At 43.8% G+C, this 14,943-nt stretch overlaps 1 protein-coding gene across 1 annotated transcript in view; it reads right to left on the reverse strand.

The window, feature by feature from the left end:
- trpm7 (transient receptor potential cation channel, subfamily M, member 7) overlaps positions 1-14,943 on the reverse strand; it is a 113,149-nt gene that overhangs the window by 35,305 nt on the left and 62,901 nt on the right. Inside the window, exons 11-17 of the mRNA XM_083653083.1 lie at positions 12,372-12,472; positions 10,561-10,695; positions 7,944-7,997; positions 7,713-7,853; positions 5,984-6,118; positions 4,378-4,655; positions 2,214-2,442 (exon numbers count right to left, since the gene is read on the reverse strand). Coding sequence (XP_083509209.1) covers positions 2,214-2,442; positions 4,378-4,655; positions 5,984-6,118; positions 7,713-7,853; positions 7,944-7,997; positions 10,561-10,695; positions 12,372-12,472 — 1,073 coding nt within the window. The remainder of the gene's footprint in view (positions 1-2,213; positions 2,443-4,377; positions 4,656-5,983; positions 6,119-7,712; positions 7,854-7,943; positions 7,998-10,560; positions 10,696-12,371; positions 12,473-14,943) is intronic.

Consider the following 14,943-nt stretch of genomic DNA (forward strand, 5'->3'; position numbering starts at 1 on the left):
GACTATAAGCCGCGGCTTTTTTCCCGTTTTTTGGCCTTTTTTGCCCCCTGCGGCTTATATAACGGTGCGTCTTATCTATGGATTTTTTCCAAAAAAAAAAAAAAATCTCTTTTTTAGCACTCTTTCTAACTATAAATCCACTTCTGTTTTAATTTCCTCTCTTGCCCTCTTTTAACAACATAACATAACATAACATAACACAACACAGGTAAGCAGAAAGAAAAAGACGAAGCAATCACGCCATGAATGAGGAAATGACTCACCTGCTGGAGGCTGGAGATACACGCTTGGGCTAAACTTTTACTCCGTGAAACACTATCGATTAAGTCCGACATCGCTCAGAGGTTTTGAGCAGCTTGAAAACAAGTTTGAAAACGTGCAGAAGTCCATCCACTCACTCACTAAAGAAACTAAGGCAACCGTGAACAGAGTTTATAATGCGGAAAAGCGCATCCGCGCACTGGAGGACAAAAACAACACAGTGAGTCCGAAAATGGATAAAATGCAAAATCGAAACCCTGCACACGCAGGTTGATGACTTAATCAGCAGGAGTAAAATAAATAACATTCGCCTGATCAATGTAAAAGAGGAGCTGAGATTGGTGACATGGACGCTTTTGTGGCAAAATCCTGTGTTACATCCTGGACCTGAAGGAAGGCGAGAAACCACCAGAGGTGGACAGGGCACACCGGGCGCCTCGGCCACGTCCAGACCCCGGCCTGCCACCGAGGGCCATCTTCATCTGCCTACTCCGCTGGCCCGACCGTCAACTCATCCTCCAGGCTGCGGGGAAGAAGCCCCTCACCTGGGAGGGTACGCGCTTTTTCGTCCTTTTTCGGACCTCTCCGCGTTGGTGCAACAGAAACGCGCAACATACAACAGCATCATCGAGTCAATGGATATCGCTTTGGCGTACTGTACCCAGCGAGACTCGTCATAACCAGACCGGACTATCTTTAGCACTCTTTCTAACTATAAATCCACTTCTGTTTTAATTTCCTCTCTTGCCCTCTTTTCACCACACCGCGGACACTGTGTGCCCAGCGGCGGAACAAGAGCTCAAAGTGAAACTGCCGAATATCTTTTGAGTTGGACTGGTCAATAGTACTGTGAGTAACTAAAATAAAAAAATAAAAAACGTAATTCTCTCTTCTTTAGCACTCTTTCTAACTATAAATCCACTTCTGTTTTAATTTCCTCTCTTGCCCTCTTTTCACCACACCGCGGACACTGTGTGCACTGTAAAAAAAACAAAAAATACCACAATGTGTGATTTTGTCTGGGGATTAGTGACCTGACTTTTGTTTTGTTGAAATGTTAATAAATGGGAGCTTCCCCAAACAGCCATCTGTTTCCCGACAATCCCCTCTGTGCACGAAGCCTTACATATGGTAATTAAACATCAAAACACCCGCGGCTTATAGACCGGTGCGGCTTATAGAAGAAAAAAATAGTCACCTTTGAAGGTGCGGCTTATAGACCGGTGCGTCTTATAGTCCGGAATTTACGGTACTATATACCTCATGAGGACTTAGCCGGAAAAGCGACCGGGCACGCTGCTGAATCGAATGCCAGCTGTGTTTCTGGCTTGGTTTTGTGTGTTTCTGGCATCGTCTGACGTAAATAGATCAATAAGGTGTTTGCGGGTTGTCCCTGGGCTGTAAACTAATTTAAAGTATGCAAATCTAAGTAGTTTCTGACGAGAATAATGTCACGTTAGTCCGAGACTGCTCAAGCCCATGACAGAGCCACTCCCCCCGCCTTGGGAGAGTTAAGAGCTCCGCTATACTCTTGGTCCGCACGTCCCCGCCGCACGGAGCACAGCCGCTCGTGCTCGTGTGATCCACAATGCAGGCGCCCACGCGCTGCTGCCTGGCGGGCAGAAAGTGCCCCAGACTCGGTGTGATAATGCTGTAAACATCATTTGAGCTTATTCAGGTAAGATGTAATGACACATTCAGTGGTAAACTGTCTATAATGAAGACGTGCCAAATATGACAACGTGGTGTTCAGTATTTTAAGAGCACAGCGTTTTTTGTTTTGGAGATAAGCGGTTGTCATAGGACAGCGACGATATGCTATGACCTAGAATTAAGAAATATCCAAAATATCCAAATAAGAGTTATTTCCAAACCTCAACAAGTACTGTACTTGTACTGATATTGGGACAGTTCCTCTTCTGATAATAAAAGACCAGGAGGGAAATCTGCACCTTGTACCAGGAGTTCTTGCGCATGTTGAGCCGGCCCATCCACATGTCGGACAGCAGCATCTGGGTGCAGGTGTGAGCCACGAAGGGCCGCAGGTGGGACGAGACGGCCAGCTTCAGACAGGTGGAGTTGCTCCAGTTCTTCAGCTCGTAGGTCAGCAGCTTCATGGCCATGGTCTCGTCCTGCCTGAAGGACTGCTCCAGCAGGTCCACCGCCAGCGTCCCAAACTCACTGGAAAACATCCACAGAACCCTTCAGATGTCGCTGCTGCACATTGTTGGTGATTAGCCAAACAAGGTCGAAAACAGCAGGTTTTTAGCGATTTGGTTACTTTTTATCTCCCTAAGTACATCATGGTGAATTATTCTTTTCGTAAAACAAACAAGAAAGTATTTATTTTGATGGTTTTGTCACTGTAGAAAATGGAATGTTGTGAAATGTTAAAGCCGTTTTTCCTCACAATTTACTTTTAGACACATAACAGATTAAAATAGTGATAACGTTTGATCTGAGAGAGCTATCTCAGTCATTCAAAAAGTTATAAGATGAATCAGCATGTTTGTAAACAAATGGATTGGCTATACTTCCGGAAGCAACTACCGTTGGATTTTAAACAGCAGTTCAAGGTGAAACCATGCCCTCTGAACTCTAACTACTCATTCATAAGCTAGACATTCCATTCAAACTTTAAATGAGTCACCACTTTAAAGGGATAGCTGGGTTTGTTTGAAGTTGGGTCCTATGAGGTACTCTCATACAGTCAGTGCACTGGGTAAAGCACTCTGGACACATCGCACAATGAGATTAGGAGAACTGCACTTACAAAATACATAAAATGCTTCCATACTGCTCATCTGGTGTAATCCAAGTCTCCACAAGCCCTGAGATGCCAAGTTGACTTGAAAAGATGTAATTTACACCCTGTTTTTAGCTGAAACCTGCACTGGAGCTAGCGGCTGAAAGTACAACAACTACGGCACAACCTTGCTACAGTGAAGATTTCAGCTAACAACAGGCTGTAAATGGCATCCTTTCAAGTCAACTTGGCATCTCAGTCTGTTCTTGAGGGTCTGTTTTTCATGTTGGTGATAATGACAATCAATCATTACATGTTATACTGTTTCTTGCATATTGCAATTTCCACACATACCAGTCAAAATCCCCCCCCCCCCCCCCCCGTTTATTTTTGTTCTTGCTTAAACCGAACGTTTATGGTCACTCAAGATTCTCTGGAAGACTTGTTGGCTTGATTTGAGCCTTAAAACTACGACTAAAAACTTCAATATTGGGGGATGTATCCTTTATCTCACCCTGTTGTATCTTTGCTTTCATCATGATACAAGAAGTAACACAAATTAAATGGAATAATAATTGCCACAATTTAGCGTCACTCGATCCGTGGCTGTACCCCATCTAGCCACAACCCAGGGATGCCTGCCCCCGCGTTTGTGCCACACGACGCACGTGGTCCTGGGCCGAATTTGCCCTTGTTAAATTTTGAACACTGTCAACACCAAATTTGGTATAGGTGCCATTGCCCTGCCCTGTACAGGATCTGTACTTGTTTTCTCTCTACACGCGGCCCTCAAACAAGCAAAAACTGTAAAACAAGTACAACCAGTTTAAAAATGATTAAAATAATTACCTCATTGTACCAGAGGCAATGCGAGGCAGCAAAAACAACTGTGTGGATGTTTTTACATTGCACATTGATATCAATCCAATCAATGTGTATCCATGATCCTGTAGTTAAATTATTGATCCTTGGCTTAATTCAGTAACACTTATATATATATATATATATCAGAGGTTTTTTTTTTCCAGTGAGGCATAGCAGGATGGTCCTCCTCTATTTTATAGAAGAGATGGGGGATTTCATATAATAATATATATTTTTTTAATAAAATATCAATCAAATGTGTTTTTTCTTAATAAAAATCATGTTATTCTTAAAGACGTAAGTGTAATGAGTGTAATTGTACCCTCGGTATACATATTTCATTTGAGTCTTTACTGACAGTGTTACAAACCAACTTGGAGTATTTCTTAACCAACTTGCTCAAACTACCGTCCCTGGCTCTCTAAGAGTTACAGCGTATATATTTGAAAGCTCCTTGATCACACTGGTAATAGTAACACAGATAGGTGGGCCAAGGAACAACTCACTTTGAGTACTCTTTGAGCTCCTCTGATGTGTCGTCCACCACGTCGCTCTTCTTGGCCTCGTAGCCCATGGTGCGACAGAGCTTACAGGCCACCAGGGCCTTGGCCATGTTCTCCTCGCCGTGCTGCCAGAAGAACAGTGACATCTTCTGCCTCTTCAACAGCACGGCCCACACCAGAAGCTCGTTGAAAGGGTAGGGGAACCGCCGCATCTCCGGGTCATCGATGTCCAGAATCTCTTCTTTGATCCTCTTTTTGTTCTGCTCGACGGAAGTCTCCGGCTGAGAGGAGGTGGTTAGGACAAGGGGCAAGAGGTTTAGGAGGAGACGGACACTGGTTGCTGGTGTATGATTACCGTTATCAGGGGCGGCTGTGGCTCAGGAGGTAGAGTGGGTCATCCACTAATCAGAAGGTCGGTGGTTTCGATCTTCGGCTCCTCAAAGTGTCCTTGGGCAATATGATGAACTAGGGTTGTGCGATGTCAACCAAACAGCCATCGTGATGGTTCTACAGTGAAACATCGTGATGGACGATGGCATCGTCATTGACGGGGGGTGAGGGGAATAATTAATTATTTATTAAGTTGCTGCGGTGGTGTAATGCCATTTGTCTACGCCGCTGCAATGCGTTCACATTAACAACAGGACAGCTGAGCTCTACATGAGACCATGAGGCTTGGATAGGCTACTAGCCTCTGTACTGTTAAACGGCACAGAGCCAGGCGACTGAAGCAGTGGCTGTCACTACCAGCAATTTGAACGGCGCAAAACAAATAACGTTAACGTTACACAGCCTCACCAACAACGTGCAACTAGCTGGCAGAAAACTGACTGAATTACTGGCTGATATAACATTAGATTCGTGTGAGCTTTTGAACCTAATGAGAGAGAGAGTTGAGGAGAAATGGCTAGAGAAACACAGCAGCAGCAGCTGCTGTATCTTATTGAGCGACTCCAACTTTCACTTTGGAAACAGGCGAGTTAAATTCACAGTTGAAGACTTGTACTCACTTTCGGTTGAAAACAGGAAAGAACGTGAAGTTTCTTCTTTGTCTTAAAAGGTTTTCACAACAACACAACCGACTTCTCACGTGCGGGGGATGCCCCGGCAACATTAAACAAGCGCACCCAGTTCAGAGAAGCAGTAGAGTGAAGGAGGAGGGGGAGGGGAGGCTTCTCTGAACTGAACTGGGTGCACTTGTTTAATGTCGCCCGCGCGTTACGGTAAGTGGACTTGGCCTTTTTTATTATTAAAACTGCACAATTTTAATTCGAACAGATAATTAATCACGATGATCAGATGTAGAAGGCTCAGACGTCGATGGGGGTCGACCCATCACCATGGTCGATGCCATCGTCCATCGTGCCAACCCTATACTGAACCCCAAATTGCTCCCGATGGTTGTGCCAGCACCCTGTGTGTGTGAATGGGTGAATGTCGGCATGTGTTGTAAAGCACTTTGAGTGGTTGGTAGACTAGAAAAGCGCTATAAATGCAGTCCAGTTACTATTTAGTTATGATTTTTTCTCTTTGGCATTAGCTCTTCAACTGAGGGATGGTGCAGTCTTCCAACTGCTTTGTTGCTTTTAATTGAATTACAGGAGGTTACCTTGGGTTTGTATGGCTGTGCGGTCTTGATGAAGTGGTTGTGCCTGGTCTTCTCCTTCTTGTCAGCCTGGATGCTGAAAGACTCGTGACTTTTCCTCAAATGAGATCCAGGACCTGCTGTGTGGCGCCCCGACCTCTGTGCAGGACACAGAAATACATGTTCATATTTTACCTCTGTGCAGGACACAGAAATACATGTTCATATTTTGCATCCACTGAATTAAATTAGAAGTTAACATACAATGGAATCAATAACAACAAAGATGGTGTCTGAAATTACACATTGTAGCCATTTTTAGTTACAACTGGAATGACCGCACCGTGGATATATGCCTCCGCCAACAAGTGAGCAGTCGACATCCATGTCTGTCTTGACTTTGACATTTGAGCCATATGTGAAGAAATTCCATCAAGGCGTTACTGAGATACTGCGTTAACGAGCTGGAAAATGGCGTTTGTGAGGTCACAGTAACCTTGACCTTTGACCACCAAAATGTAATCAGTTCATCCTTGAGTCAAGCGGACATTTGAGCCAAATTCAAACACATTTTATGAAGGCGTTAACGAGCTACAGTATGGCGTGCGTGAGGTCACAGTGACCTTGAACTTTTACCTTTAATCAGTTCATCCTTGAGTTCAAGTGGACGTTTGAGCCAAATTTGATGAAATTCCTTCAAGGCGTTCCAGAGATATCAAATTAGCGAGCATGAAACAAGCGGTCGTGAGGTCACAGTGACCTTGACCTTTGCCCACCAAAATCGAATCAGTTCATCCTTGAGTCAAGTGGACGTTTCAGCCAAATTTGATGAAATTCCGTCAAGGCGTTCCTCAGATATCGTGTTAACGAACATCGGACGGACGTAAGGACAACCCGAAACCATAATGCCTCCTGCCTGGCTATCGCTAGGAATAAAAACAACACCAAAATGTGTTTTTTCCCCATTGCATTTGTACTTAACCCATTGATACCTGATGCAGCATTTGTGTGTGTATCCCTTTAAGACCGTGAACCGCGTCACGCGGTTCGCGGTCTTAAAGGGATACACACACAAATGAGGGATATGCACGCAAATGCTGCATCAGGTATCAATGGGTTAATTGATCACCATGTCAGTGCCCATGTTGAAGTGCTATGTGGACTTTGTTTGTTTCAAGTTCTGTGTCCGGCCACAGCTATGCCGGTTTACGTGCGATCCGGCTGAAACCTTCAGGGTGTGTAAAGGGCACCCGTGTGGGTGACCTAACGGAGCCGGATTTTATGATTAGGCTAATTAGCTAATGATGTGATGTCACCAGTGATGTCATCAGTGATGATGTCAAACGTGATGTCATAAGGGCGCACACGCACACACAAGGAGGCATTGTGAATGTGACAAGACTGATCAGTGAGGTCACACACACACACACACACACAAGGAGGCATTGTGACAAGACTGATCAGTGATGTCATAGGGGGCACACACACACTGATGTCATCAGTGAAATCATAATGGAGCACACACACACACACGGAGGCATTGTGACATCACTGATGCAATAACATTAGTGAGCAACACACACAAGGAGGCATTGTGACATCACTGATGCAATAACATTTAGTGAGCAATACACACACACCCACGCGTGCGCCAATAAGGCTAGTTTATCAAAAATGTCCCAATACACTGGCCCCTAGTTTGAGTCTGCTGAGCCACCAGCAGGCTCCAGCAACTGCAACAGTTTGAACTTACCCTACTGTTGCCATGGAGATTGTTGTAGATGATCCGAAATCGTTTCCTAGTGTAGTTGCACCTGTAAGTCCCACCCATCAGGAACTCGATGACCAGACCCACATCGATCAAAGTGATCTTATAGTTTGGGGGCAGGTTACCCTGCGAGAAGTTACAGCAAAGATATGAGCAACTCAACTCTGGTCAACATCTGCTATCAATCGAAGAAATGTTGAATGGGACTGACTCTACCTGTTTAACGTCCCGGACCAGGTGGAGGAGAGTTGGATTGTTGGAGGGTTGTTTCTAAAATAGAGGAAAGGCAGACAAGACTATAATTCCCATTCTTCGCATTTGTGTATTATAGCGTCATACAAAGCTCTGTGTCCATCTCTCTGTGTGTGTGTGTATGTGTGTGCACATGTATACTGTAGGGGTGCTCCGATCTGAACCGATTCCAATTGCTGGGGTCACGATCTGATTCCAGAATCGATTCTCGATTCCAACGATTCTCGATTCCAGAATCTACAATCGATTCTCAATTATGTCGTTTTATATTGCAATAACACACAAAGGCAAAATCGAAGACAAGAATTCTAATTTATTCAGGCTGAACTTCAAGTTCAACTTCTGAAGTAGTCAGGCCCTAAAATTCATTTTGCAAACTAGAACGACCGCAACGCGGACTTATGCCTCCGCCATTAGTTCATTCTTGAGTCCAAATTGCCATTTGAGGCAAATTGGAAGCAATTCCGTCAAGGCGCTCCTGAGATGTTGCATTACATAGCTTGGAAATTGGTTGTGGACCACCAAAATCTAATCAGATCATCCTTGGGCCTAAGTGAATGTTTAAGGCGAATCTGATGAAATTTCGTCAAGTTGTTCCTCAGATGTCGCGTTAACAAGCTTGAAAATGGCGTTCGAGAGGTCACAGTGACCTTGACCTTTGACCTCGGACCACCAAAATCTAATCAGATCATCCTTGGGCCTAAGTGAATGTTTAAGGCGAATCTGATGAAATTTTGTCAAGCTGTTCCTCAGATATCGCGTTAACAAGCTTGAAAATGGCGTTCGAGAGGTCACAGTGACCTTGACCTTTGACCTTGGACCACCAAAATCTAATCAGATCATCCTTGGGCCTAAGTGAATGTTTAAGGCGAATCTGATGAAATTTCGTCAAGTTGTTCCTCAGATATCGCGTTAACAAGCTTGAAAATGGCGTTCGAGAGGTCACAGTGACCTTGACCTTTGACCTTGGACCACCAAAATCTAATCAGATCATCCTTGGGCCTAAGTGAATGTTTAAGGTGAATCTGATGAAATTCCATCAAGGCGTTCCTCAGATATGGCGTTAACAAACATCCGTACGGACGGACATCCGTACGGACGGCCGGCCGTACGTACGTACGGACGGACAACGCGGATCCATAATGCCTTCGGCCTGGCTTCGCCGGCGGAGGCATAACTAGGGGGGAATTCCCCCCTTATGTTCTTCAGATAGGGGGGATTTATAGACTTTGGGGGGAATCTATAGACTTTGGGAGGAATTTATAGACTTTGGGGAGGGGGGGAGACATGACCCCGAGTATAATACCGCATTCATGACAACTCGGACCGTCGGAGGTTTCATCTCGGAACCTCCGCCCCTGGCATATTTCAGAGGGTAAAACACAGGGAAAAACCCAGGAGGGTTCTGGGAAGTGTAGGTATTAATGCAACATTTTGGATGAGATGTGTGGATATGACGTCAACTCGGACAAAGCAGAGCTCTGAATGATACCCGAATTTCCGAGCTGTAATTCTGGCCTCGACGACCGTTCAATTCACTTTTGTCGAGTTGTCTTGAACGGGGTATAACTATGCATCTTATGTCCAAGAGGTGGTGGCAGTACACAAATTCCAAGTAAAAGTGCAAATACTCCAACTACTGACTGCCTCAAAGGGAATACAAAGTGCTCACACTGGCATTATTAGTGCCATGCTTTACCCACAGAACCACACAGGAGAGGTGAAGGAAGATAAAGGAGTTCTCTCATCTCTAATGTGTGATTTGACCTTTCTTTTTTAATTCTTGTGTGCTTGTTTATAATTGTTTTGCCTTATTATACCTTTGGTCTTTGGTGTAATTATTCTGGTGTACAAGCACTTTGTAACCCTGTTAAGAAAGGTGCTATACAAATAGTTTTTTATTTTATTATATTATCATAATACTGATGTGGTGGACGTATCCCACAGTGTAACATCGTAAGGCAGGCTGATGACAGTGGGCAGACACTGACAGTGTTCTGAATGAACACCTGCATCAGGTTAGACAAAAGTGCCCTGCATCCAGTGAAAATCACTGACCAAAGACTACTAAACGTTAGACACACTGGGTGTTGTTGAGTATATCCAGCTAACGTTAGCTGCTATTAGTTTGATAAAGGAAGCACAGATTGTTAGCCGCATATTCAGATAGCTGCTAACTTATAAATGGTCTACCAGACAGCATGCATAATGATAGCCAGATAGTCAACGGTCTTTTTGAAGATTGCGAGCGGCTAGCCGCTTTCACTGTGTTGTCATATACGCTGTAACGTTGTCGTTGCTAATGCTAACATCGCTACCGCTAGCCATCGACAGTAAAGCTAACTAGCGATGCATAATCACCATAATCACCAAGTGTCTGAATATGTTGGTCAACAACATTTCCTCCAAAATGTCTTATTTTTTGTGTAGCAACATGCAAAGGCCTCTGAAACACCAAACCATGGCCCAGAAAATGCCCCACTGAAACCAAAACAAATAGATTTATTTTAGAAAATCTGCATCTAGGCCTACCTCACCTATTCAATGGCAGGTGTGTGTGTGTGTACGTTTATAGACTAACCGTGTTGTAGAGCTCCTCCAGACGATTGATTGTGAGGAAGCGGTGCATGCTCACACCATTTTCTATAAGCAACTTGACAAAGTCCACTCTGTCCATCACTAGTGCATCCAGCATTGCCTGCTCCAGAGAGCCAACCTATACATACACAAACAAAAATAATCAAGTTATAACGCAGCATTATTTATTTCTATCAAATCGTTATGATTGAGAAAGATGATAGGGGAGGAAAGAGCACCAAAAAAATGTGGCGAAAATGAACTAATGTAAGCAAAAAGAAACAAATAAATAAATATATTCTTCCCTTCCATTCACACAAGAGCCAGTTGTTCCAAATCTTAAAATCAACATAACCACTGAGGGCGGCTCTCGAAGACAACTCTAATCGGGTTCATGTTACAGTCAAGATGGTTTATCCTCAATAAGATGGTTTGGAATGGTCAGCTCGTGGGAGCCAGTTTGTGCAGAGACATCCATCCCAGCCTGGAAGCCCTGGTTACTAGGTGCAACGGGGATGAACAGTTCATGGCAGCCTGCCCAAGTCTGGTCCCCTGGCCCGTCGGGACTGCAGATTCTGGGCAAGTCTAAAAGGTTTGGGGGTGAATGTTAAGCTAAGCAAACATGAAAGGACAAATAACCGGCACTGACAACAAGTCGACCTTTCTGGTAGGGCAAAGAAACGTTGAGCCTTAAGCCATCGTCGGGGTAACAAGAATGGTGAAAAAAGGCAATTTAAATGGAAGGGCGAGCTTCGTACGCCAACCAACAGGAGAGTAGATAAGATAAGACAGATAAGGTCCACCTGTGAATTGACTGCCGGACACAAGCATTCACAGATAGAAGGTGTGGTTACAACAGTAAGAAAACAACAACTAAACAAACATCAAATAACATCACAAAACCCAAAAGGCAATAAATATTAAAAAGAGACAGATATACAGAAGTCGCCACACATTAAGAACCTCTAATGAGGAAGAATACATAATAAAATGAATGTATGGGTTACACTAAATGTTACAAGAGAACTATGTGGGCTCAAACCATTCTGAGAAATCTGGGGTAGGATTAGTGAGAATAGCATAAAGTAATAATTTAGGAGCTACATGTGACCAAGCTAAGCAGATATCCCTGCAAGCTGTGGCACACACAGACGCACACACACAAACCTACCAGGAGCTAAAAATGATCTCAGAGATCAAATTAATAGTGGGTTTTGAAATAGATGACGGTTTGGCACTATATACCTGGGTAATATACCAATCAAATTTAATCCCCAAGATAAATACCTCCTCAAAATACTTCTTGTAGCCAGCAAAAAAACAATAACAAGAAAATGGCTAAACCAGGACCCACCAACAAAAAAAAGAGTGGATAGCAATTGTACAGGAAATATATGAGATGGAAAAGCTGACCTTCTATCGAAGATTGAGTAAGGATACATTTGATAGGTTCTGGTCCAAATGGTTGGCGCATACGAATACTGGAAGAGCTTCTACTCTCATTTAGCTTTGGATATGCTCATTTGGCCCATGTGTATTGTCACATCAAATGTATTATGTATCATATGTGTATGTCTCGCTCCCTTCTTTCTCTATTTTTCGTTCTCTACTTCTTTCTCTCTCTGAAGTTGATTGGAACAAGTAACCGAACAACATAACTTAACACAAAGCTAACTATTGAAAAACTAAGAATTGATCTGTAACACCCATGATGATGACCTGAATGTTTATCCGTTTTTCGTTTTGTCTTTTATTTTTTGTTTGTTTTTGGATTTGTCTGTTCTAAAACAAAAACCTTAAAAAAACAAAACCTACCAGGAGCTGCTGTCCATACACAAACACGTGATTCTTGGCAATGTCCACACGGTCCCAGGCCAGGGTCAGGACCAGCTGGTCGAAGGCAGACGCATTTGTGCCTGGAAGAAAGTCATACACACACGACGTGCATGCGCGAATACACACCCACCCAGGTCACACACACACACACACACACACACACACACACACATTGAACACACATTGAGAACAAATTCAAAGTGATGTGACCAAGATCAATGTGTGTGTGTGTGTGTGTGTGTGTGTGTGTGTGTGTGTGTGTGTGTGTGTGTGTGTGTGATAGCATGTATGAGTGTAATGTATGAGCAATGTGTGTGTGTGTGTGTGTGTGTGTGTGTGTGTGTGTGTGTGTGTGTGTGTGTGTGTGATAGCATGTATGAGTGTAAATTAGCTCTGAGCTTCCGTTTTAAAACAACCCCTCCCTTTGATGGAACAAACATCACTTGATAGACAATTCAAAGACGCTATAGACCTGTATTTTCTTCATGTACCGTAAATTCCGGACTATAAGCCGCGGCTTTTTTCCCGTTTTTTGGCCTTTTTTGGCCCCTGCGGCTTATATAACGGTGCGGCTTATCTATGGATTTTTTCCCAAAAAAAAAAAAAATCTCTCTTTTTTAGCACTCTTTCTAACTATAAATCCACTTCTGTTTTAATTTCCTCTCTTGCCCTCTTTTAACAACATAACATAACATAACATAACACAACACAGGTAAGCAGAAAGAAAAAGACGAAAGAAAGAAAGAAGCAATCACCGCCATGAATGAGGAAATGACTCACCTGCTGGAGGCTGGAGATACACGGCTTGGGCTAAACTTTTACTCCGTGAAACACTATCGATTAAGTCCGACATCGCTCAGAGGTTTGAGCAGCTTGAAAACAAGTTTGAAAACGTGCAGAAGTCCATCCACTCACTCACTAAAGAAAATAATGCAACCGTGAACAGAGTTTATAATGCGGAAAAGCGCATCAGCGCACTGGAGGACAAAAACAACACAGTGAGTCCGAAAGTGGATAAAATGCAAAAACATCGAAACGCTGCACACGCAGGTTGATGACTTAATCAGCAGGAGTAAAAGAAATAACATTCGCCTGATCAATGTAAAAGAGGGAGCTGAGATTGGTGACATGGACGCTTTCGTGGCAAAATCCTGTGTTACATCCTGGACCTGAAGGAAGGCGAGAAACCACCAGAGGTGGACAGGGCACACCGGGCGCCTCGGCCACGTCCAGACCCCGGCCTGCCACCGAGGGCCATCTTCATCTGCCTACTCCGCTGGCCCGACCGTCAACTCATCCTCCAGGCTGCGGGGAAGAAGCCCCTCACCTGGGAGGGTACGCGCTTTTTCGTCCGGCAGGACCTCTCCGCGTTGGTGCAACAGAAACGCGCAACATACAACAGCATCATCGAAAAGGTTAAAGTCAATGGATATCGCTTTGGCGTACTGTACCCAGCGAGACTCGTCATAACCATTGATGGACAGCGGCGGAACAAGAGCTCAAAGTGAAACTGCCGAATATCTTTTGAGTTGGACTGGTCAATAGTACTGTGAGTAACTAAAATAAAAAAATAAAAAACGGAATTCTCTCTTCTTTAGCACTCTTTCTAACTATAAATCCACTTCTGTTTTAATTTCCTCTCTTGCCCTCTTTTCACCACACCGCGGACACTGTGTGCACTGTAAAAAAAACAAAAAATACCATTAAAACACCCGCGGCTTATAGTCCGGTGCGGCTTATATAAGAAAAAAATAGTCACCTTTGAAGGTGCGGCTTATAGACCGGTGCGCCTTATAGTCCGGAATTTACGGTAGTTGGTTTTTGGTCTGGGCAAAGTCATCTGACCCCACTCGCCCCTCTGGTAGAGTGTGTGTGAATAGTTGAACTATCAGTTATATTGTTGAAAAGAAATGTAGGAGTTTGGGTATGAACAACTGTGAAAGTATAGAAGTAGGTGGGCAAATTGCCTTTGCTCAACCGTAAGCCACGTTTTGGCAACCACCATATTGATGTGCTCGGACCAAGACAGTGTGCAGTCAAGCCAAAGTCCTAGAAGCTTTACTGATTTTACTTGTTGTATAATTTGACCCTCTATCTGTAAGTTCACTATTCACCTTATGTTCAGACGTTGTTTTAACACTTCCCGGCAGTCATGGGACGAAATACAAAAGAACGTCAGAAGAAGAAAGTTGTTTTTGTAGCGGACAGTGCAGGGGGTAAAACAAAGAACGTAGCCTACTACTTTGAGCTCGGTACACAGCAAGCGGAGTATCCACTGTTAGCCAGGTCATATAACGTTATCGTCGACAATGACGAGCACTTTCTTGTAAAACATACCTGGACCCCAACAAAGAAAGCTTCAGATAGTTTTCTCTCCTCTGAGCGCTCGAGCCACTCACGTCTATAAGACCTGCAGACGTTAATGTAATTCCCTGAAATGCAAGAATTAACGAGCCAGTTACATGGCATTGCATTCTTAGACATTGCCGTTAGTTTTTATTTGGTATGTTATATTGGTTAAATTATTAGTTAATTCAGAGTTAGATGATAT

Source organism: Poromitra crassiceps (assembly GCF_964638095.1).
Source record: "Poromitra crassiceps genome assembly, chromosome: 16".
Taxonomy (NCBI): domain Eukaryota; kingdom Metazoa; phylum Chordata; class Actinopteri; order Beryciformes; family Melamphaidae; genus Poromitra; species Poromitra crassiceps.